At 39.9% G+C, this 26,061-nt stretch overlaps 1 protein-coding gene and 1 long non-coding RNA gene across 6 annotated transcripts in view; one reads left to right on the forward strand and one right to left on the reverse strand.

Annotated features, from left to right (window-relative positions):
• Positions 1 to 16,679: 16,679 nt before the first annotated feature.
• The window catches only part of SNX10 (sorting nexin 10), a 63,027-nt gene continuing 53,645 nt past the window's right edge, over positions 16,680 to 26,061 (reverse strand). For all 4 annotated transcript variants that reach the window (XM_031455082.2, XM_064487492.1, XM_010995397.3 and 1 more), the window contains 3 exons: positions 25,893 to 25,991; positions 18,954 to 19,166; positions 16,680 to 18,499 (listed from right to left, as the gene is read on the reverse strand). In XM_031455082.2, the coding sequence (XP_031310942.1) occupies positions 18,418 to 18,499; positions 18,954 to 19,166; positions 25,893 to 25,991 (394 nt within the window). In that variant the 3' untranslated portion in view covers positions 16,680 to 18,417. The remainder of the gene's footprint in view (positions 18,500 to 18,953; positions 19,167 to 25,892; positions 25,992 to 26,061) is intronic.
• Positions 18,495 to 25,898, forward strand: LOC116154022 (uncharacterized). 2 transcript variants are annotated; one of them, XR_010381654.1, is made up of 3 exons: positions 18,495 to 18,769; positions 19,009 to 20,667; positions 25,685 to 25,898. It is a non-coding gene; the product is annotated as an uncharacterized LOC116154022 (long non-coding RNA). The 2 variants fall into 2 exon arrangements; XR_010381655.1 differs by lacking the exon at positions 25,685 to 25,898 and adding an exon at positions 21,236 to 22,865.

A 26,061-nucleotide genomic window follows, 5' to 3' on the forward strand; every position in this document is an offset into this window, starting at 1 on the left:
GCTAGTTAGTGGTAGTGTGGGATCTCATTATCTTGTTTTCTGGTTGACTGCCTTTTCTACCACAGCATGCTATTAATGATTAACATGAAGGACAGAACTAAGCCTAACCAGATTAGCAAGTCAAATTCCTTAATACACAGTTGGTGGCGCCCACCCAGCCAGGTCCCTGCAGGGGCAGGATTCCCGTGATATCCTCAGGGGCAGAGAGCTTGTCCTCCAGCCTCCAGCCCATCAAATCCAGAAAGCCCACTAGCACTATGTACCATCAAGCCCCACTCGCAGGTAAAGCTCTCCTCAAATCCCTGTTTCAGCACCTGTCCCAGCAGCCCAGGCAAAACCAGGGTACAAGGAATGTACCTGGTAAGGTGTTTCTCTCTCCCACGCCTTTTTAGGAGGTGAAGAAAGGAGAAATGGGAGAGTGCACTTGACAATGCATTGCTTGCCATCTTCTCACCATCGCAGTGATTTAAAGTCACATTTTAAGATTAGACTCTGACAGCTCAATCATAAACGTAGGTTTTCCGTTCACAAATGTCCATTGAATTTTCCCCCTTAAATAATTATTTGGTGATTAGAAAGCCTGGCACCTGGATTTTTTTCAATATGGAATTATCCCATTTGCATTGTATATTTAAGCCCACAACTCATTTGTTCAAATCAGACACTTCTAAACAGAAAAGAAAATGTGCTCTAATTCTCTAATATTTTTAAGCAATTAAAGCACAAGAAAATGAAGCCTCTTCATCCTCTCTTCCTCCTCCTTCTCTTCTTCGACCAACAATTGCTATAATCCACACTAACGAGGTAGACTGTGTTAAGAATTTTCTTCACTTAACATTTCTCATTATTAATAAATTGTACACTGACAACTATAAAGTGAACACTTTGGATTTATGCCCCTAACCTAATTACATATGCTGCATGTACGCATTTCATTATTTACTTGACAGATTCATTCCTTGATATCATAAATAATTAAACAAGAATCAAATATTAACAATCAGATACATGTTAATTCTCCTCAAATCTGTAGAAACAAACTATATTTTTATCTTCTGTTCAACAAGGACTGATTAAAATATCTTCATTAGGCAAATTTCGTAAGCAAAGTTCTTGATCTACTTTTCTTCCTTTCACTGACAATTAAACCTGGACCAAATTACCCCAGGATTACTTCATGGGGAAAAAAATGAGTATAACAGTATATCTAACAAGCCACTGGGTTCGTAATCTTTCTCAAGCACTGCTGTATCTGATGTATGAAACATTCATCTGCATGTTTGTTAGGAATTTTCAAATACAGCTTTAGTTGTAATTTAAGAGCCAGCACCACATTGGTTCTCAGTGGTGTGTTACCAGAGCTCCTTGTCTAGTGGGATGATGGTTTTAACCAAACAATTATTTTATAACTTGTTTAAATAATTTCTAGGCATTATGGATAATGACAGAACTAAATGTACTGGGGCTGAAAACTGACCCTGAGGTCAAAGTATAGCTGTGACTTTTTCTGCTTTAATGATCGAGGTTTAAATTTTTTTTATTCATGTATATCAACATCTTCATTGATCAAACTATTCTCACATTTTATCAAATTTGCTTTGGTAGAGCATACCATACAATTTCATCATTTAAAAAATATTAAAGATTCATAGATAGCCACATTATTCATAATACAAGATTAATGCCAGGCTGACAGGTTTTTGTAAAGCTCTGACTCTTTTTTTCTAAGTGCATACACCATATCTGTGTGAAATGCACCTCTGATGTTGCATATTGATTACTCCGTTCTCTTCTCTTCTGATGCCAAAGAGAGAATATTACGGAATGATTGTCAGGGTTAGTGTGTCTCTGACCTACACATGTACTATTAATAATTTATGAGCTGACTTGAAATACAGCACTAAGAAAACAACTGAGGACCACTGCTGCTGCCCGGAATGACACTGACTTGGGGTTGACAGCACGAGTAGCAGATACTGAGGTTCTGTTGTTAAAATACGTAGAGAGACACAAATGGTCCAAGTGCCAGAGCTAACTGAATGGAAGGAAGCCATGCTTCTTTGTTAGAAATCTCAAGTAGCTATGTATATGTCTCTTCAGCCTATGCTTTCCCTGCCATGAAATTTCCTTTTTAAATTATTTAATGAGATTTTCAAGTGAACTCATGGTGTCTATAAACATTAGAGAACCTACTCAAGCAATATGGAGGTATAGAAAGCCAAAGATCGGGTCTTCCTTCTAATTTCCTACATTTCTTCACACCCGGAGGCGTGGGTCCTTCCAGACTGTGTCCTATGCTCACACAAAGATGGAGGAGGTGGGGAGAGAGAGTTCCCCCTACCCTCAAAAATGGTATCACACGCTGCATGCCGGGGTGCAATTTGCTTTTCTCACTCAACAACGTATCAAAGACATGCCCCATACCAGCATATACAAACCTAGTTTGTTTGCTAAACAATATAGCATTCCATTTTATAAAGGTACCATGGCTCATTTATTCATCCCCTTATTAATAGATTGTTAAGCTTTCTTAGATTTTTCACAATTAAAAAACAATGCCACATACACTGAACAGATAGGCTACGTGCTTGCCCAACTATCTCACTGAGACAGAGTCCTAGAAGTGGAATTGCTCGGTTAGTAACTGAGTTTTTAAATCTCCTTAACCCATCAATTAGGCAAGAATCAATAAATAGTCCTATTTAGGATTTAAATACTATAATGTTTCATTTATAGATTTGCTCATAATATTTAAGTGTATTTTTTTCAAAAACATACTTTTAAAACTTGAATAATACGGAGTATTTTAAGAAAAAGATTATCTACGGTTTTAGTTACACTAATTTCACGTGTGTGTAGCTTTCTGCAAAAGCAGACTAAAGTCTAAGTTCTTTCTAATGTTCCAATATAACTTTCTAAGTTCTTTCTAGCAGCATGTCATCAAGACACACATCTGTATATATTATTTTTAACATCAATGTCCAAAGCAGCCAGTCTTCATTTTAGCAATGCTCCCCATAACTCAGCATGTTTATAGAGATTGACAACTGTTAAACTACTGAATGCTTTTCAAAAGATGTTTAAAGGATTTTATGTTTGAAAACATTTCATCTAGGAAATCTAATTAAAAACAATGTTATCTCTCTTTGAAACCATCACAAGAAAGTATATTTGTAAAATGTTCTGCTTTTCACCTAAACTGTTTGAAGCCTTCTGCAAACACTGTCATGGTTACCTAGTGTGTCTGTCAAGTTCTATTATGTGAACTAGAATATGCTTTCAGAAAAGATGCCTTGCATCCCATGACAGACACTTCCTATCTGCTAGGATTCATAAAAATTGGAACATTGATCATTTCATGTAGAGATCTTCTTTCACAAGCAGATAAAGGGAAACCTTGTTATGCTAAATGACTTACTAGTCAAAAGTAGCCAGGACACTGAAAGCTGGAAACTAGTTAATGGTTTATAACAAGTCAGAAATAAAGATGTTCAACCAAGAAAATGACATTAAGCAGCACTGGCTACAAGAGAAAAGAGCAGCCTGTCAGAAGCACGCGAGGACCGTGCTGACAGGTAGACAATAAAATGGGATGACACCGGTTCCTCTCACCGGGGGTGTTTTCAGCAGCTTTCTCTTGGGAGTTTCCATGCACTTCCTTTGTAGGAAGTCTTCCCTCTGAAAATGGCAGCAGATCCCTTGGAGGGCTTATTAAAATTCTCTTTCTGTGTTATGAAGTGTTGTTTAAGGCAGATGGCGGTACCCAAACAGTTAATTCTGCGCTGGATAAAAGAAAGTGGGGACAAAAGTCACACCAGTAAGGTAGCTCCATGGCTGACACATCCCAGTGATATTGCACAGCAGGCACCATTCGGGAAACAGGAAAAGAGTCAAGGGGGGAAATCAGTCCACGATTCCACCTAAAACGGCAGGCAGCCTGAGTCCAAGCAGCAGCAATATGGTACATAATGAATATTCCATATTCAGATTGGTATCCACTCTATCTGTGAACAAATATCATATACCAGCTTAAACCTCCACAGCACCATTAGGATGAACATTGTCTTCAGTTTTAAGGGAAATTTTCTTTCATTCACTCTTCGCCACAAAACTGCAGCTGTAAGAGTGTACCCCTACCTACCTCATTATGGACTATAAAGGATAAGCCACGAATGAATTGAAAGAAAGCAAACATCCCAGCTATTGCCCAATGACTTCCTTAGTACCAGTAATTTCAAGGAATCAAACCTACTTTATCTAAAATAATGCTATCCCCTTTTTTTACTTAACCCTGTTCTAATGTAAAGTTATATCATTTTATATATGTCTACTTAAACTGTTACAATACCACTAAACTCTTTCCAATAGAGTCATAGCTGTTAGAACAGCCTTCCAAACCATTTCTCTTTTTTTATTCAACTCTCAGCATATTTTAAGCAATATGATAAAATAAACATTTCACAATCTTTTCCAGCTAAATTTTTTTTCCTACAAATGTCATTTCAAGCAGTGGGAGATCTGTACTTTCCACACTGAAGTTCCACATCTAAAATTATTTCTGATATAGATTAGCTGTCCGTTAGTGAGCCATGAAAGGCGAAATCTTAGCCTCTTTAAGCCCGTCATCTTGTCTGACAGCATGCACGTATTTACATGAAATATAAAGCAAATATTTGTTCTTTTCATACAAGCTGTCAGTACAAACTTGAGTTGTTTCAAAACCTATTCAGACAAACAGAATTGGCATTTACTACATGACATATGGTAAAAGGTCAACAATAGGTAAAAATCAAAGATTACTGAAAAAGAAAGAGTTGACATGCATTTGTGGAACCAAAGTTGTTCACATTACGCCAGAAGTTAAATAGCACGTTGACGATTAAAACCTCATTGTTTATTCATTTGATTGTTTAAGAAAATATGGGGCTTACTTCTAGTTGTTTACTTACAGAGTATTAACTTTCGGTCCACTGCAGGGATAGGTATAAGAAAATGTTACCCTAAAAAGTTCCCAATTAAAAGTTGCTTTTCAGCTCTTTTCTCCAGGGAGATTTCTAATAGCTAATAGGAACATATTCTGGAGATTTCCTGATATTAGTGCCACCTAATCAGGGCCACTGAGCCACCACCTCCAGGTGCCCAGCAAAGTTAGGCATCTGCTGTAAGAAACTGATGGCTCCTGAGTATTCAGGAGCAGTGATTTACCAAAAGATGCAAATTTGCTTTCCTCCTGCCTCTAGGATTTAGACTATCATGGCTTCCCTGGGGGATGTCCCCCTTCTGAGGGCACACTTCATCTTCCCTTCGACCCACTCTGTTCTGAAGCCATAAGGACTGAACCTGTTCCGCTTCCTATGCACAGCGTCCCATCTGCTGAACACACATCTTAATAAGTAAATTCTATTTCCAGGGAAATACCTATTGGTATTAACAAGAAAACAGCATCTCTACAAGATCCTCTGAAAAGAAATCCTGTCAGTGCCACTCATTCTACCTTCAAAGACATGTCCCTGTAATTACTTTCTCCCCTTCGTTTCCTTGTCTGGATAAAGCAACAAGATCAAGAGAACCTATCCATTTTCCCCAGATACCTTCCAAAATGTGCGTCTGCTTTGCAGGCTGGGGTCAGAAATTTCATTATCTGTATTTGTATTAGTAATTCACTGCACAGAGAGCACGGAGGGCAGAGGAGGAGAGCAAGCATGGAAGCAAACATCAGACAGACAATTGTATATATGCAAATGCTTGCAAATTTCTGCCAGCATCTCCCTATCTATAACCAAGCAACATGGAAGCCTATTCATCCCTCAGCTTCTTCACTGCCAAATATGGTTGTGGATTTGGAGGAAAATATTCAGGAAACGTTGAACTTTCAGCCACTGGGACTCAATCCAACTCAAAACCTACTACGTAAAAGGCTAATGCATAAATACCATCAATGATTTTCTAGGGAGACACGAGATGATATGCAACCTCCTGGCTACAGAGGGTGGAAAAACAAGATGCCCTGGGAGAGGGCGGTGGGGAGGCCATCACTGCATGTCACTCTTCAGCCCAATTGTCTGAGGACTGAAGTGTTGCCTCCTGGCTTCAGGGAGGTGCATGTGCATAAATAGCCTGGGTGAGAAGGGGCATGGGAAACTCCAATTCAAATTCATAAATACAAAGTGCTCACTTTCAAATGAATAGGCATGGTGTTTATAAATGACAGCAAGAATCATTGTGTATTTTGTTTCATCTTGAAATCAATTATTCCCAAACAATAATGGTTATAGAACATTTCAAGACTTTCTTTATTCTTATATATTTACTCTGCTCACAGCAATTCAGTCATAATGGTAATAACTCATATACACATGCCTTTCACATACAGTAATTCCATTTGTCCTCAAAATTATGCTTCAAGGTAGGGTCAGGATTGTACCCATTTTACAGGTAAAGAAACCTGGACATGGAGGCTGATTCAGCTCCCCTGTGAACTGAGAGTGGAAGGGTGGCCTGAAGAAAATCAGGAGACTTGTGGGAAGAGAGCAGACAGTGGGCAAGGAAAGCAATGATGTCTCCTGCCCTCAACTATGGCCCCTGATTCATCCTGTCTGCTGTTATGATTAGATGTTTTCTTGTGTATCTGCCCTTAGATTGAGAGACCCTGGGAACAAGAACTGTGTATTTGTTATCACTGTATCTCCTGGAGGACTCAGGACAACCCTCAGAATATACTATATGCTCAATAGATGTTTCTTGACATTATTGTTTCATTAAACTAGTTTAAACAAGTTCATCTCCTACTCATTTTAAGTTCTGTGGTTCTTGTTCCCTTTACTACATGGAAACACATAAAATCTCAAACACACATAATACCTTTTAACACCTTCAGAGACTGGATGTCAACAGCAGAAGCAAATAACCTATGTTCATAATTTATACATGTATTGACTCTCCTCTAAAATCACTCTCTCGGCTAATTTTCCACAGGTGAGAAAAATCAAGCTTCTCTGGTGCCTTTCTAAGCCACTTCATTTTTGCTGTTCTGTTTTTGTTCAGTTGTCATCATTTGGATTTTATTGCCGTGTAAAAATGTCCTTAGTCTTGGAGTCATTGAATTTCCACCTCTCTGGCCTTTCTCAAGGACTCCCATCAAAGCCTGTAATCTCAAGTACGGCATTCTTTCCTCCTTCCTGGGGTTACAGCCGCCCAGCTAGACACTTTGCCCAGCCTTGTAGCACCCAGACGTGGCCATGTGACTGAGTTCTTACCAGGTGATGCAGTGATGTGTACCAGTTCCAGATCATCTGCTTAAAGATGTCTGGGATTTGATCTAAAATAATCCAGCGAAGGAGGGCATATCTGGGAGATGTAATAGTACCAGCTGGACCATGTGAAGACAACTTGAAGCTGAGTCATGGGCACATGGGGATGTATTATCACTACATCATCCCTACACTGATATGGATCTGTTTGGAATTTTCTATTGAAAAATAAATTCAGAGGTGCTTGCCCCATTTGTGTGTCTCCTTTTCTTCTTACTGGGTGAAAACAGCAATGGCTAGAACCACCCTGGAAAGCACCTGTGGAGGGTGACCGAGCCCTCCCACAGCCTGGGTCCCTGGCTGACGTCCTGGGGCATGGCTTGCCCCACTTGCCTTGGGGACCGACTGAAAGAGAACTTGATTTCTCGCTCATTTGAGTCATTGCATTTCGGGGCCTCTTTGTTATAGCTACAGAGCTCTCTACATACCTCCATCCTGCTCCTTATTTACTTACATTCTATTTCAGAACAGTCTCCTTTACTCTAACAGACAGTATAATCTCACCTGCCTTCCCCATATCTTTCCTTTTCTCTGGCTGTTTTGTAAGTCAGCAGAGTATAAGAACTCAATCAATGTTTACTACGGTTACTTTTTTGGTTCCTCTGGAGATCAGGCTCAACCACAAGCCACACAAATACCTAGATTGCACTAAGGCAACCTTAAATTAAATTGTTCACAATACAACTCACTGTCAAAACCCTTACAAAAATGTCACTTTTGAGTTTGGAGGTCTACCATTTAGTACAGTCGTGGACAAACTTGATTCAGAAAAGAACCATAAATTATTCAAGGTTAAGAAAAAATTGAACTTTCTACACATATAATGTAGTTGTATTCTAAACCACCCTGGGGGCTGCCTCTGACCCATCGGTGCTTGTCTCCGCCTCTCCAGGACGGGCACAGCCCAGCACAGTGCTTTTGGGCCTTGTGGCTTGCAGTGTGCGTACAGAAAGGTGCTCCCCAGTCCGGCAGTTTCTGCCCTTCCCTGTGGCCTCACACCAGCCTCCTTCCACAGCTACCCTGGCCATAGACTGGGCTTAATGGGAAAAGAAAAACCACCCATGAGGGCAGCTGGCCTGTTCCCTCCCGGGGCCCCCAGCACACTCCACGCTCCCTCCCCGCCTGCCTGCTCCTACTCTGCAGGACAAATCTGTCTTTGCCAGGCTAGTTCCTGGGCTGTGGCTGCAGGGCTGGAATTAGTGCGGGCAGAAACTGGGAGGACTGGTTTTACATCCAGAGCCACCGTGAGAAGAGCAAGGAAGGTTAGAGAAAAGGAGGAGAAAGACTAGAGCCAGTGTGGGCTGGGATTTGGAAGCTGTCAGCAGTTTGAAAAAAAGCTGACAAGACATATGAGGTGAGCATAGATGGATGAATGGATGGATGGATGGATAGATAGATCGATCAATCGATCGATCAGGAGAGAAGAGGACTGAGGCTTTTAAGAAAGTTTTGGAGGCTAAAATTTGAGATTTGCAGATACTAACTACTATGTATAAAATAAATAAATGAGTTTCTACTGTATAGCACAGGGAACTATATTCAATATCTTGTAGTAACCTATAATGAAAAAGAATATAAAAACAAATATATGTATGTTTGTGTATGACTGAAGCATTATGCTGTACACCAGAAATTGACACATTATAAACTGACTATACTTCAATAAAAAAGAACGCAAATGTTAAAAAATTAGAATCTTCTGGTGTTTTTTAAGAAGAACTTAATAAAGCTTTAAATCATTATTCAATTGCTTCTTAGAAGTCAGACTGGGCTTCAGCTTTATATGGGGTTATGTGACCCAGCAGCATGCATGTGGAGAAAATGCTAGCCTGTCCACGTAGTCAAATATTTCAACTTAATCATCAACCATTTATTGAATGTCACTCATTATATACACACCGTGCTAGGCACAGCGCATCTTATACGCAAGTAGACCAAAAGAAGTATTTTACCAAAGTATTTCATCAAATAGTCTTTTTGATCAACTAAGAGAGGATTCCTGGGCAAAGCATTTATTAACTGCTATGCAGACCTCAAGAACGGACAATTATATGACCACTTCAAGGTCTACAGCAGAAGAGAGATGGGAAATGAGGCATGGTAACAGAGGGGTCTCACACATCCTCAGGACGACCAGCGTTTTCAAGTTTAAGGAGGCAGACATCTCTGCATTACCTACTACCCTTCCTGAAGCTCTTCTTCTGCTACTCTTGCTGGTTCTGTCACAGCAAAGGGGTTTTAAGAAGGGTCTGCTGGCCTTCTGCCTACCTTAGGACAGTAATTCATCACTGACTCTAGAAGGTGCCGGTGGCTGGTGCCGGTAGGACAGGGCGGGTCAGAGATGAGATGCAGTCCTCGCCCTACAGGGGCTACTGCCTGGAGAGAAGGACAGACAGATGGGTGACCAACCCTGCAGCGCAGGGGCATGAGTGCTGCCAGAAAGACACGTGCGAACGTGTGGTGGGGCCTGCAGTAAAAACGCTGCCAGGACGGACCTATCCCTTGCAGGGGGTGTGGGCACAGTGGGCATCAGCGCCAGGAGCCTTTTCATCAGAGTCCTGCATAACTAGGAGAAATTAGCCAAGCAAGAAGGCACGGGAGGGGAAAGGAAAAAACCCTTCCAAGCAGGGGAACATGCAGTCATTTCATCAGCACCACACACCTGCTCTCATGTTGTATTCTTATTCTCATGTTGTCAACGATGAAACAAACTCCAAAAGGTGGGGGGACCTGCCCCAAGTCACTCATCTTTAAACAGTGGACTTAGCACCACGCTCCCTGCCTCTTTACAGAACCTGGACTTTAAAGGGGAATCCTCCTCATTTGGCGATCTCCACACATCCCTCACACTTTGGCTTCCAAAACACTTAGGGTGAACACAAATGTCCCTTAATCATTCTGGGAAGGAATCCAAAGTATTATAGATTCAAAATATCACAGCATTTTTATGATCTTCCTGTATACAGTTTAAGAAAACTGCATTCAGTATCCTGCTACACACACACACACACACCCCTACTCACTCACTCACTCACTGTGTATCAACATATGAAAGGCACTGAGAAGTCCTGCAGAAATAATGTAATAGACCGTGAAAACTTCCACCCTACCTCCCTTTTTTTTGTCTATTTTTTTCTTTTAGTAACAATTATTAACACTTTTAAGGACATTCTGCATTCAGTCTTCTTATTGTACTGATGAGGAAACTGCAGTCCACAGAGGGTGGGAGCTGCCTTTGGGTATATGTTAGTGGCAGAGTCAGAATTCCATTCACCAGACTTCCTTCCTGTCAACACCCTCTTCGGTAAATCACACTTCAAAGTGTCCATTCCATACCTCCAATATATAAACAGTACACACAGCACGTGAGTTGATAACCTTGTAATTGTCAACTTACAAATTACCCTTTTAAAAAATACAAAGAAATCCCTAGGTGAGAGCTGAGATCATGTATACAAATTTGAAGTGTGTTTATACACACTATTAATCGCCCTTGTCATGGTTTATATTAGTTATCCAAGTCTTGCTGATATCAACTGTTTATCATCAGTCTTCTCACTGAAATAATAATACCAATAAACAACTACTAGCTCTTTTTTGCTCTCAGTGTGAAGGATAACGTTAATATATTGATGTAAATTTCTAGTGTTTATCTTTATGCACGCATTTGCATGGAACTGAAGAAATCATTCCTTAACAAGATAATCACAACACAAATCTCTGTACCAAGCACTTCATTGCAAGATCAACTCCCAGTATCACTAACTACAAAAAAAAAAAAAAAAAAACTACTGTGGAATTTGATTTGAATCAAGACAACAACAACAAAAAAGTAGGGGAGGAGATCGGAAATCCTTTTGTTTTTTGCAAAGATTCACATTATAACAATATTTCTTGTATTAAAATTAAAGTTTGACTGGGAGGAGAGTATAGCTCAGTGGTAGAGCACATGCTTAGCAGGCACTGGGTCCTGGGTTCAATCCCTAGTACCTCCATTAAAAATAAATAAACCTGATTACCCTCCCCTCAAAAGAAGATTAAAAAAAGGTTTAAAAAAGACATTAAAAAAAGTTGTTTGGAAATTTTTCAAGGTAGTGTGCAAATTTAAAAACATATTTCAAAAGCAGTCAGTACCCAACTTTGAAGAGTATTTATGAATAATGTATGTTAATACTAGAAAAGGTCAATTGAGCTTTCTGTCTAAAAAGTTAAATATTCAGTGCCTACGTTCTGCACTTGTTACCAAGGTCCGCCTTATCAGCAGAAGGAGGCAAATGATACGCTGAAAATGTTTTAAACGTGCAACTTTGCTTATCTTCCTGTATTAATGATCCTTATGGCAGTTGTTATATTAACCTTATCATGTTGCACAGCAATAGAGAAAACCTATTGTGAAAGGAAGGAAAAGAAAAAGCACTTAGTTTAATCTTGGATTTTTTTTTCAACCTAGCAATTTTCTGATTGTCAAGGAGGGTGAAAATGAAAGTTAGATTTTTTTACTGGGTTATCTTAAAAATCAAAGAAGAAACTAGACATTTCCAAATGGGTGATTCATTAAACATCATCTACTGTGAAAAGGACACAGATGAGATTATCGACGAAGTGCTCATTATGTGCATTCTGGGTTGAATGGGGGTCCATGAAGGAGCTCTGACCAGGAGACAGTAAGTGGCTCCCGAGAAAGCCAGTTTCTCCTTCAAGGCTCTGAATTGCTCATTTGTGGATATGACATTCAAGAAATGCCATTTGCCCCTCATAAGATTTCTATGTCCTTCTTCATACATCTCTGTGTGCACACAGAGGAAATTCAAAGGCTCCGTCTTTTAATCCCTTTTAACTTTGACTACAATACTAAACCTGACCCCGGGAGCCTCCTACTTCCTCATTTTCTCAAGGTGCTAGAGAAACCACCTAACTTTATGATTGAAATTAATGTTTTCATTCAACTGCAGATGCTTGAGCTCAACACACATACTAGCAGAGCGAGCACTAGCCCCTTCTGCTCCTTCCACCAGGTAATATGCTTTTCCCTTTTTTTTCTTTTTTCTTTTTTTTTTTTTCATTATCCTTTCAATGTAGAGCAGGGCTACTGATTACAAAGAGGCAGTTTGACTCCAGCAATAGGTCTTCTTCACTAATCCTCACTGTCATGGAAATTCCAGCTGCTACAAGAATAAGAGGCTCAATCCATATTTGCCAGCTCTAATATGAAATCTGTCAGAGCCCAAATTAATGAGTTCCAAATTCCTTACATCACGATAACAGGTTAAGACTGGTCAATTAATTACATAAATCCTTCCCGATTCATTGTGCGTTTGCAGCCCAGATTGTGTCTTACATTACTCCATGACACAAGGCCTTTTGGCTCCTGTTGTTCTGCAGAAAGGCCCCATTTAAGTGGAGGCTGCCTGCCACGGCAAAATGTTAAATGTCACACGTTAAATTTGCACTTTTCTGTAATTGCTTTTGTTAAAAAAAAAAAATTAAATTACAGCACAAGGCTCCCAGTACACCACTATGAAGAGGGCTGGGATTGGTACTGAATGGATCCCAAGGCAGGCAAGTAGCTAGCTGTCTTTTACAGTTTACACAGGTCTAATAGTTTACAGCCCCCTCTGTACCTGGTGCCCGATAGGCAGAAGAACCCAGAACGTGCCTGTTTGTGAAAATAAACCAAGTCTCCCTAAGATTTGTTGCAGCAAAAATATATAGTCGGAAGACTTTTTTCTTTATGAAAGGATTAAAATAGGATTCTTTCCATAGCCAGTTTCCCTTTTGTTTACCAGTATAAGTATTCGATATATAAAACACTGTTGATCTAATCACCTTTTCCGGAACATAAACTGTACAAATATGTGTGTGCAGGTCTTTGTGCAGGATGTCGCTGCTGGCTTTGCCATCTGCATTTGTAACTGGCACACACCTACAGAGGGAGAATAATTGAGGATAAAGATCTCAACGGGTAAAGATTTCAAAATTTATCCAGACCTTATTCTTTTTAAAACATCAAAATGCACCTGTTATCACAACCAATTAGATCTACACCTAGGACTACAGGCGTCCAGATTTCTAGTGCAATCTCTCTTCACCGCACTACATTTCCTCAAGGAGTGGACTTTTTATGTACCTATGCTCTGTGTAGAAGGGAACCAGTTCCGGTTATTTCCTGCATCATCTTATTGAGGGTTAGGTGTTTCGCGAATACACGAGCGAGCAGATGATGCTCCCAAACAGCTACGGAAACCTAGGTAAGGCGTCGGTTCTTTCCATTTGGGAGCCCTAACACGAAGCCACCGCGCAGACAAGCTAGCCAGACCCCAAGCGGCGCTGCTCTGGCCCGGCAGCGCCCCCCTCTGTCCTCTAGTGGCCTTGCACAGGGTCTGCCACCGCCCGCCTGCTTCTTTCCAAGTTAAAGGAAGCTCGGCCTCTGGACTCCCGGCCTAATGGGTGGGGGACTTGTCTCTCCTCGCACGTACCCCCTCTCTCCCCACCTACATACACACATTAAACCCTGACCCAGGGCAGTTTCTGGTCCCAGAGGCACGCGCTTCTTCCCCAGCGACCCAGTCCCGCCACCGGGCGCGGGAGGGGGGCGGATGAACGCGCCAGCGCGCCCACCTGCAGGTTTTAAGGTTCTAGGGAGACTAGAGGGGAAAAGGGTTAACTAACGTGTGCAGTGCGGGCGCCGATAAAACATTCGGAACGCGTGGGATTCGCCCACCTCGCCGCCACCCCAGGGCGCTCCCGGGCCCCTCCAGGCCTCAGTCACACCCGGGCCGGCGGGGCGTCGTCGCCCCCTCTCGGTCCCGGCGGCGGGGCCGAGGCCCGCAGCGCCGCAAAAGAATCTGCAGAACAAAGACTCGGGTCCAGCCCGAGACTGGGAACCACTGCCGCCGCCGCCACCGCCGCCTCCCCGGCTCCGGCCCGGCCGCCCTGACCCAGCCAAGCCCGAAACCCACCCGAGCGGCGGGGGCGGCTCCACGCGCGCTCCCAAACCAGCGGGGCCCAGGGGGTCATCGGTATTCAAAGTTCCCTCCCGCACCAAACCCACCAAGACCCCTCTGCATTATTGTTATTTTTTTTTTCAAGCGGCCAAGCTGTCATTCTAACGCTGGGAAGAGGGCCTAGCGGTACCCACGTCCGAGGCACGTGGGCGGGGGGGAGGGGTGTGTGCTGCGGGTCGGAGGGGTGTGTGCTGCGGGTCGGTGCAGTAAATCCTGTCTCTTTGCGGTAGTTGTTCCCACTCACCACCCGCCGCCCCCTCCACCCGGGTTTTTTTCCCCCCCGCTCTTTCTTTCCGCCGCGCAGTTGCTATGGGTTACCAGGGCGGTTGCCATGGGTTACCGGACCGAGGCCGGCTGGCTCGCTACCTGCCACCCAGTCACCGCCGCCTCCGCCGCCGGCGGAGCGGCCCAGGCGGGAAGAGGCGGGAGCGCGCGTGTGCGAGCCGCGGCGCGGGGAGTGTGCGCGAGCCGGCCGGGCGCCGCAGCCAACAGGCGGCCTGGGTGCCGCCGCGGGAGCGCCGCCGCTGGTGGGGTGGGGGGCAGAGCTATAAAGAAGGCCCGGAGGTAAGAAACAAGCCAAAACATAACCACAAGTTGTGCCCGTACTGGGCCTCTGGCAGCAGAGACAAGCGGTGAGGGGTTTTGGATGCATCTACACTTCTCGTCGGGGGAGAAGGGGTATTTTCCTCTTAGCATAAGCCATTTGCATAGTGTCTTTAGACTGGAGTTTAAATTCAGCAGAAAACTGTAGCTTAATTTTTTTTTTTCTCGTTTCCTCTCTATCTTTTGAAAGAAGTCTTCGGAATTTTGAAGAAAGAGAGAAGGGTCATTAACTACCAGAGTTTGCGCAGCTAAAATAAATTAGTGTCCAATGCACTGTTCGTAACAATGATCTAGAAAAGTTTCCAGCAAGAGTGAAGAGCAATTGTGTCTGACTTAAAGGGATAATGGTGACTCGTTTGTGAGATGCATATGGCAAAGAATAGTGCCAAAATCCTTTGTAAATGTTTCAAATTTAAAGAAATTGTTGCTTATTTATATCCTGAAATTTCTGAACTCCATTCTACTAAAATGTATTAATTTTTTATGATCTTCATGTACAAAGAAAATTGTTAACTATGCTTTGAATGTTAAATCGCAATAACTAATTTCAGATAACTTTTTGTATTTGAAATATTGTATTTGAAAATATGTATATCTATATACGTAGATATAAAGGTCTATATTCCAAACAAAAGCAGGAAATTATATTGAAATAAATTGTTTCTTCCATTTAAAAGATTGCTGCATTGTATTCGTAGGATACCAACTAAGTGATTTAAATATTAAAAGGAAGATTATTTAGAAACAGAATAAGCTTTCGTTATTTCTGTCTTAAAATTTTAGAGGCCTTTTGTGAAAAAGGGTCTTCCTTTACAGCTGAAATACTGAAAACCTTATTTGTACCACAGTAGCTCAATAATGAAGAATCCTTAAGGCACTAAAAAGCAAACTGAGTTCCAGACTATATTCAATTTACTGTTGAATATAATGGTAATTGTGGCTAGGCTAAATGAATTTATTTAAATAGCCATAAGAGAAATTTTATTCTTTTACCTTACTATAGTAAGGTTATTGCATATCACTTGTTTGTTTTTAATTACTAAGTAAAATGTGAATTAGGCTCAAAAAGCTGCAAGATATTTGATATCTTCAGCAACATAACTACTGGAAGATTAAAATTTTTGTTTTTCCTTAGTAATTTTTAAAACTTGAAAGTTTAACTACAGTTTAAATCACTTTCTTCCAGGCGAGACTTTAAAAGCCCTACGTAACAGGTTGTTGACTTTCACTGTTGACATCTTTGGGTTACATATAAAACCAGTTCTCAAACAAAACACATAAATGAGCTTTATAGGCGAATAGTTTGCCCTTTCAGAATTGGCCAGGGAAATACAGTTTTGCTATATGTAAATCAAAAAGCATCCAGGATTTAGAATTCTTTAAACTTGTTACATATAAAATAGTTTTGAATAAATATCTATTCTATTTAGTTATTTAAGTAATTGTTTCATTTTTCTAAAGAAAGCTTTGTTTAAAAAAAAATTTGCCAGAGAAAAATAAGAGACTTGAACAAAGCAAGAAAGCCATTGGGGGCTGAAGCCCATTTAAATATCTCAGCTGCAGGAAATCAGTTTTAAGATGCAAGTGCTTAGATATCAAAACCAAACCAAGGCTAAAAGCCTCAAATATATACAACTATAGTGAATATTAAAACAAATTTTAGCAAAGTTATTCATTAAAAATTACTGATCATTCAGAAACACACTGAATGTAGATCTGAGAAGACATATACTCTCTTGTATAAAATAAGCAGTTCAACAAATTAAAGTTTTTTTTTATGTTTAATGTGAAAATGATGATCGCATGAAGTTTACAACGCGTAGTATTAGGCATTACTTAATATCAATTTGATGGCTATAGTTACATCATCTAAAATTACATGACAATTGGTGGCACATTATATGCTTTTCAAAACTGCTGTAAAACAGAAATAATGTGAATGCACGGACATATGACCAGGGAGCTGGAGATCGCGCTTAAACAACTAGATGGCAAACTTTACATGCTAGCAGGATAAAAAGAAATGGCTAAGTCTTTTTCCCCCTGTATTAAATGATTAATCTTAGATGACAAAGTAACAAGATCCAAGATACATTAAATCAAAATATTTACAAAAAGTTCAATAATGTTTTAGACCAAACAAAAAACAAAAAGGCGAAATTAAGGAAATCATTTGTATTCTAAATTTAATTTTTCTCCTGTAGGTTCTTAGTTATAAGCATTTCAAAAACTTTTTAAATAATATAATAATTTTAAACTCCTCATTAAAATAAAATAAGGTGAGGAAACATTTAGTTAAAGCAACAAGTTATCGCAGTTATGTAACAATATCTTCCTTTTAATTTCAGAGATATTCTGTACCATTCAACAAGGAAGAAACTTGGACAATTATCTCAAAAAAAAAAATGCTGCCTCATCTGAAATTTGAAGTTCAATGTAGTTTAAGACATTTTATCTTTGGACCACTAAAAAAAAAAAAGACATTTTATTAAATTATACCAATCCTCAAGCAGATGCCTTAAAAGAAAGTTCTTTTTAAAAATGAATAATTAATTCTGAAATTAGCAAGTTCATATCCTTTTCTAAATTATGGGAATATTTATTGGCAAAATTTATTGTTATAAGTTCCTACTTTAACTTAAAGATAAGTAAGAAGCAACCACCACAACCACCACTGACACTGAAAGTTATCTGGTGATAAGAAACTGCACATTAAGTGAGAAAATAAATCATTAACCTATAATTCTAATTACACACAGATAATGAAAACAAATGATTTGCTTCCAGAAACCATGTGTTAAAGCTGATTTTGGACAATGAAAATGTATTTCTGAATCGATGTGTTGCAAATAGAAGCAAAATGACTAGCACTAATTCTGGGTTTTTTCCCTAAGATGTCAACATTATTTTAACATGTCTCTATTCATAAGATACATTTTCTGTCTAAGTATAAGAGAGAATACTGGAAGTGGTAAACGCCTAAAATATTTCAAGCCAACACCCCAAAGCAAAATGTTTTCCCAGTGCAGGGGAGGCACCCACAAAATATCAGCCGCCTGTCGGAGAGAGGCGGTCTGTCCTGGGCCATGAGTCTTCCTAGTGGTTAGGATCATACCTGCTGGGTTTGCACTGACGCTGCCCCAAGAAGGAATGCTCTATCTGGATTTTAAATGCTACCTACTTACCTATCTTTTAAAATTCAATAAAACCAACTAGGCTTTTTAAAACATATAAATCATGTCATTTGAGGGCAGGATCTTGATTTACCAACAACGTATGCCTGTCGAGGAAGGTACTGCACCCACAGGCTTTTAGCTGTTTACAGAAGCTTAGGCACAAGAAGACAACATAAAAATACCACTAATAAACAACACATCTTTACAAATTTAAATACTTAATATGACGGTAAGCTTTAGGTAAGCATATGTTGTTTGCAGGCTTTTTTCTCTATGACTGGACATCATTGGCTATTCCTAAAATGGTAACATTAGAATTATTTTTCAGGATTCCTGCAGAGCTGGGCTCATTTTACATCCGTGTGAACTGCTGTCATCACTACTATGTCCGAACCCAGAGGATGAACTGGAAAAGAAGAGAGGGGAAAATAATAAAAAGAGGAAATTGGTTTTCACAACACACTCAAAGCCTGAGTAGCAGAGGAGAACTTTAATTATCTCCAGTCACAAAGAGAGACAGGAAATTTGGACTTTTAATTAGCCATTTGGAGTGCAGTTGGATATTTTTTTAGCTAGATAATTTAAACGCGAATAATTCAAGTCTGACTAAATGAAAGTCACATAATCAGAATGCAGATAATTGAATTTCTACTGCATTCATTAATTCAGTGTGGAGGTGTGTGTGAAGACTACTATGATGAGCTGTCACAGCTCAATAAAATCTCAGTCAATTAATTTTTTCATTATCTTAGTATTACATCAACAAAAGAGTGAAGTGTGTGTATATATCTATACACATGCATATGTGCACGATGTGTTATATAAATACGTGTACAGTAAATCAAAATGCCAGGAAATACCTTTCTGAATCATAATCTACATCATTTTCTTTTTTTCCTTCTTCTTCTTCTGCAGGGAAACGTCTGTTCATCAAGGCAAACTTGTGAATTGCTTCTTCTACAGAGTACTTAGTCTGCCCAGAAACACACGCCTCGATGTCTTCTGAATTCAAATGGCTCTGCAAGAAGAGGTGAAGGCTGCTATCTGAAAGCAAGAGTGCGTTCTGCAGGACCCTATGTAAAAGATGAAAGGAGAAATAATCAGTGGACAGGGATGGACAGAGGGTGGCAGAGAGAAAAGCATTAGAAATGTGGCAACGAAGTCATTTCTCTAGTATGGCAAACTTTGCATCAGTTATAGACTCTGCCTAGTAAAGGGATGAAAGCATATGTTAACTTTTATTCAATTATTTGGAAATTTAAGTAAGTAAAAACATGAAGCTAATAGTTAAGAACATCTGTTAAAAGAATAACTTCAAGGACATTTCTTCAATTTAACCATCTGTTATGACCATGTGGATTAATTATGGAAATATTTTGCTTATATAGTCATAGAAATTTATTCTACTTAAAAAAAAATTTACTGCCAAGCAGCACGTCAATTCTGTGATCTTTATTGGCTAGGCTGTCATGAAACATCAAAACTTTCAACTACTATTAAAAATTATATTAAAAAGTCAGTACATTTCTCAGCATGTTTTACACTTTAAAATTTTACAAGTATACTTATATACATCTTTACAAGGGCTCAGTTGAGAGGTGGCTTTTTTTTTTTGAATACTTAAGATTGACTAGACATTTCTCCAAAAGCTTCAGCAGTATTGCGTATCTATGTTGTTAAAATGAGTCACTAAATAAAATTGCTCCCAGCTAGTTTTACCATACATATCTTTCAAATATGGTAATTTTGTAATCAGTACCTACTAGCTTTCCGACATTCAGGATCAAAGTTTACAAAGAGAGTACAGATTTCAGCTAGGGCATCAGAACTACATGGAGAATTTAAAAACCATCATGGAGCAAAATCTACATATGCTCAAATTCATATTATCCGTGAATGTGCCTTTTTCCAAAATGCATGTCTTGGAACAGGAAAATAAGTCAAAGAACATTCTGTATTTAAATAAAAACTGGTTTCAGCTTTTTAGCCAAGATTTTGATGTATGATCATTTAGTCTCTATTAACAGTTCAATAATGATATAACATGAGACACTAAGACCAGATAGATGTAGGGGACAGAACTGAAACACTGAAATTCAAGTATATTTCTGCCCAACATGGGATTTTTCCTACAGAGAGCTATGAAAAACAGATTATGTATTCCAGACCAAATGAAACTTACCTTATATTCTGCATTTTAAAATAAGTAATGAGACACGTAAATCTCTTTTGGCCATTCATACCAATTTACTTAAAATCCCCAATACTTCCTTCTCTTCCAAACAAAATAGAATTATTTCTTCAAGAAGGCAAATGTCTAAAAATGCACAGTATCGAAACCAAAATCTAGCTGTCGCCTTTGCTTCAAATAGGCTTACAAATGTAGTATGAGAAAATACTCTTTACTGACCTACTGAAAGGAAAAGTAAAACCTTTGTGCTTTTTTAAAAGGCAGAATCTCAAGCAAAGCAGCTAAACACTTCCACTGCCTCCATGTCCTCCGCCCTGGGTTCTCCTAGAAGATGACTGTATCACATGATAAAGGTTAATCTGCCAAGTACAAGTAGTGAAGCAGTAAGTCCCTTTCACTGCACTTTCAGATTTATTTTCTGCATTTACAGATGTTTACCGCTCTTGTTTTAAATGCTTCAAATCAAGAGAAGATTTATATAGCAACAAGCCATTAATATTAACTTGCATTCGCTGTGAAGTTTGAACGGAGTGTTTCCTGTGTCCTTTTGTCAGTGGTTTCCTGCCAGCAATGGTACAAGTAACTGTTCATAGAATTATACTTACTGCTTTGTTTCTGTTGGAAATGTGTTCTATTTTCCTTATAAAATAATGGGTAATCTTTAAAATTGATTTTAGATGGTTCGAGGCATTACACCACAAAAGTAATGAGCACTAATGCCAATGATATTGGACACAAATTCATTTTAGCTTTATTTCATGTCTAAAGCAATTCTACCGAGCCTTGAACTGCTCACGCGCTGTTATTAACTTGCTAGTAACCTAACACATGGGTACAGCAAACAAAAGTGATCAGAGTCCAGGCTGATCGGGACCTCAAGGCTACCGTCCTTTTTCTTGAGCTATAATTCAATTTCCAATTTTACTGTACATTAGACTCATTATTTCCCAGTGTTTTCCGCTGAATACTGCCACCTGGAGGACACACAGGTGAACAGCCAGAGGGAGCCGGCACATCACCCAGCTCACAATTCTGAACCCGGAGAAAGGTGTGGCTGGGGAGGGGACATCTGAACACCCGTGCAGGCCCAGCGTTCAAAGACAGTACATCTGCAGGGCACAGTTTAGGTTTTCTAAATTCCCTCTCTCTGGCTGGCAAAATTTACGCCACCAGACTCCACGGATATGAGTTTTAAATAAGCAGAAATAATTTATTGTATTTATGATTTTTATTTTCAGTCAAGTGTTTCATTCCAAAATTAAAAATACAAAATACAAAATTTGGGGAGTGTTTTCCCATCCAGTTCAGTGAGCATAATTAGTTCATTTTAAGTAATATCTGGTTTACTGTATATCACAGAGAGTTATGAGCGCCACCATAATATTAAATCATTTTTTTACTTTAGTCATGTTTGTGCCACTTTTTCCACAAATCTAACAGCAGAAAATCAACTTCAAACTTAATATAAAGAGTACTTTGTAAAACAGTCAATAAAACATCATCTTTGTAAGCCTCCATAAAAAATAAATGTATACAACTTTCAAGCCTTTATAAAAGGAACAAAAAATAGCCTCTAGAATTTTAAGGGAATTTCTGAAGAGATATTTACAACATAAGTCAAAAGTTATTCCTTTCTCCATAAGAACTTTAAACTAAACAAAGCAAAACCTGTTTTTCCTTGAATTAAACACAGTTGAAAATCTGGTTTTCCTCAAGATGATTTTATTAGGTGTATTATATATCGGTTCAGCTGAGAACATATATCGCTGTGCAAAACCACGTAATCCTAACTAAGGATGCCCTGAGTCTGCTGAACCCAATGTAATGATATACATACACATCTGTTTAGCATGTGGAAGGTTAGTGGTTTGATGTAGGAAAAAAATTTAATTCGGCCTGTTTACCTGTTACCATGAGAAAAAAAATAAAACATACAAATCTTCATTGAAGGCATTCATGATCTGTGCTGTGGTGCCCTCTACTGAACACAGACTTACAAAAAGTGTATGTGTGTGTGTGTGTGTAAAACTAGCTGTAGTGTTTCCAAGGTACCCTTTTGCAAAAAATTTTTTTGATTTAAATTCCTTAAATTTTTAAGGAATACAAAACAGTAATATAGAAGTACATGTAGTTACATGCATGGGATGAATTCAGTCAAGAAGGAAAGCCCAGCTCCCATTTGTGACAGCAGTCAAATGTAAAAAATTAGTAGGATGCCAGAGTTTATAATTTGGTCTACAATTTTTTTCACAACTATTAGTAAAAGTGACTTACAATTTATAATTAGCCCGGGTGGGGGGGAAGGGGTGGAATCTAAAAGTTTCTGGCCAAGATGGAAGAAAAATGAATATGTTTGGAAAATCTCACAATCATACTGACCAAATTTAGCTAGCATTTCCGAGTTCTTCTAATTATAAACCTTCCAGTTCCTGGGATTAATACAGTGCCTCCACCTTTCTTATAATTTCCTTGTCTATAAAATTGAGATGAAACTTGACTCCTAATGTTGTTGTTAAGTATTGAGTTAAAACATAAAAAGCTAAACATATAGCCAGTATTCAATAAAATGGTACATAAATTATTCTTATTTGGTGCCTCGTCAAAAAAAACAAGTTTCTAATTCCTCTGTGAAAACTGGCCTGGATATGCACTTTGCTACTGAATATGTATTATTTCACAAATGATCTTAAAATGAAAAAATACATATTATATACACACACATATGCACAGAGACAGCAGCATTTTGGTTTCAAAGGGTTTGAACATACATAGTACTCTTGGTTCATAACTTCAAAACTTACCTAAAACCCAAGTTTTAAAAGTGCATGCTAAATATCTACAACACAGGCATGTTTCACATTTTAATGCTATGGTGTTTCCCTCTCAAGTTCCCCGAGTGCTCTACAAACAAGGCACACAGGATACTGATGGTGGCCCTACTTAACGGATAACCAGCGGGGCCTCAGAGGGCACAGGACACAGTGTCAAGATGGCCGAGTCACATATCACATCCAGTTTCCCAAAGTGGGTTTGGGCTGGAGGGAAAGGGGGTGCCCCAGGCAGAGACATGCAAGGATGCTATTTCTACACCAACCAGACTAAGAACAGCAGGATGACGCATAAAAATCTGAGGGACACAGAAAAGGGTGGGAAGGATTTGGAGGGGCCACAGTATTTAGGGCATTTAGGTCAGGACTGAATCCAACTGTGTGGTATTAGACTGTTCGCTTCCTTCAGGTTCAAATCACACAGAAGCACCAGCTTTCATTTTTATTGTGAAACTCATCAGCTTGGAGACTAATCTTCACAGACCCCAGTGAAACAAACAGCACAAGAGAACTTGGTGTCTGTCTGATCCATGATTTGACTTCTGGATGATAATCCAGATCCAATTTTATTGAATCCAGCCATCCCCTGGTATGTATACAGTTGCTTCCCCACTAGAAGGAAAGCTTCAAAAAGACAAGGATATGTGTCCATTTTGTGCAGTCCTATAACCCCAGGACCCAGCCTGGTCCAAAGGAGTCATTTAATAAATAGGTTTTCTGAGTCCTTTCTGAGCTGTCATCTGAGGAACACAATGACCCACAAGGTCGGCAAGGCACATGTTACATTCTCACACTCCTTAGAGCAAACCCAGGCCCACGGGATTCAGAGGCCTGTCCAAGGTCGCAAAGCCAGACAAACATCAGGAGCCAAGATTAGGGGAGACCTGGAACCCAGTTCCTCGAGCCCCTGACCCAGGACACCCTCCATTGTGACCTCTGCATCAGCTTCAACCAGCAAACTGCCAAACAACACAGCATCCAAAAATAACCTCAAGGAAGCCCCAACCCCTGTGGCCCAACGACACTCCATCATGAATTTGGTTGATCAACTGTAAGGAAAGGTCATGTTCAAAACAATGAAGCGATTCCTGATCAAAAAAACATATGCCCTACGCTTAACCAACAACATAAACACGGAGATACAAGCTGTCCTTTGATCTCAAATCAGGAGGCTTCTCTAGAGAAAACACTCAGATCCGCAGTGCTTACGGGGACTGCGGGATTTCACTAGCCCTGCCCGGGCCTCACGGGCAATGGTCAGTCCGCAGCTTCCCCGAGCAGCATCTGCAGTGACAGCCCACTCCACCAACTTGGCTGCAGGGACCACATCTTAAGGGAAAGGCCATCAGCCACCTGGGTCTCATGCAGACAATTATATTGGAGCTGCCCCCAAAGGGAAAGGGCAGAGAAAACCTGGCCAGGTCTTTGTTCCGTCATGTCTATGATACCGCAAAGAGTAGTACACTGTGATCTTTTCCAACGACTTGGCTCAGTTAATCGGTTCTTCTGGTGTCTTGTCATTTTTATTCCTCTGGCTGCTTTTTCTTTTCCCGCCCTCCCACATTTTATAATCTTGGGTTTTTCTGTATGTCTCCCTGACCCCTTCAAAGGAAAGGAGTGATGTCAATGTAATAGGAATAAATATGAATATTCATGTGCATACTTAATACTCCAACCCTTTAGGACTGAGCCATATGGGGACAGGGCAACATATTATTTCAGCTGAGCTCCAAGGTACCACATAGTAAACTCAAAAGGAGATCACTTTAGATCCTGAAGCTAGTAGAAAAAGAAAGTTCCGGAGACGGGGCCCTGCCACTCACTAACTAGTAGTGCTAAGACTTAGCCTATTTCCTTATCTATCAAATAGGGAGACAGAAAAATCAGCTCCAAGCTATTTCATGTCTAAGTATATTAAAATAATGGCCGACACTTGGATACCACACGTTATACGTCAGTCTGTTTTGAGTGCTTTCCATTCATTAACTCATTTAATCCTCTCAACAACCTTATGAAGTAGATACTATTACTACCCATTTAATAGATGGGCAAACACAGGCACAGAGGAGGTAAAAGACTTGCCCAAACCCCAGACAATAAGTAGCGGAAGCAAGATTTGAACCCAGGCAGTCCGGCCTCAGAGTCTGCGTGCAAACCAGTGTGCTGTCCCATGGGGTGGGTATTCCAGCATTCCAGAGTCGGGGGAAAGAGGGATTTCGGTAGTGTGAATTCACGTCACCTTAACTGCCGTACCAACCATCACCAAGTACTCCAGAGTCAATAACCCACTGAGACCATTCAAACACCACTAAGTACTCCCTTGTAAACATTCCCTCCAAAGCACAGCATTCACCTATTCATTTAGAGCAGCCCACTGTAGAGCTGGTTTTGGTCTGTCAATCCCAAATGTAAATAAAGACAGTTTTTAAGAAGTGCCTTTTTAATAAATCACATTAATTTCCTGGCAAATTTTAGTTTTGTCAGCTAAACTCCCAAGTAATCTGGCTCCGCTTTATAGCTTAAGGGAGAATATGTTGTTATCTGACTCAGTTCATTGTTTTCTTTCTGGAAGGTTTGTCCTGAAGATGCACTGTATGATGGGAGCCACAAGATGGAGCTCTAATATAGGAAATGAATCACTGAGCTTTGCTCCAGAGCAGATCATTAGCATTTCAGAAACAGAAACATTCTTGCCCAGCCATCATCCATGGGACACTCAGCTCTTGCAAAACGCTTCACTCGCATCTCCTGTCTGCCCACGAGAGTTTCTGCATACTTACTTTCTGAGGAAATCTTCCAAACCCTGACGGCGCTGATCTACATGCTGGCGATTGTTCATGTTGAAAAACAGGTTTTTAGATGGGAGTTCTGGCAGTTGTCTTAGGAGAAAGAAAAAAAATTAATCATCAAATCAAAGTGGTTTAGTTACAGAAATCCCTCAAAATGAAA

Source organism: Camelus dromedarius, chromosome 7 (assembly GCF_036321535.1).
Source record: "Camelus dromedarius isolate mCamDro1 chromosome 7, mCamDro1.pat, whole genome shotgun sequence".
NCBI lineage: Eukaryota > Metazoa > Chordata > Mammalia > Artiodactyla > Camelidae > Camelus > Camelus dromedarius.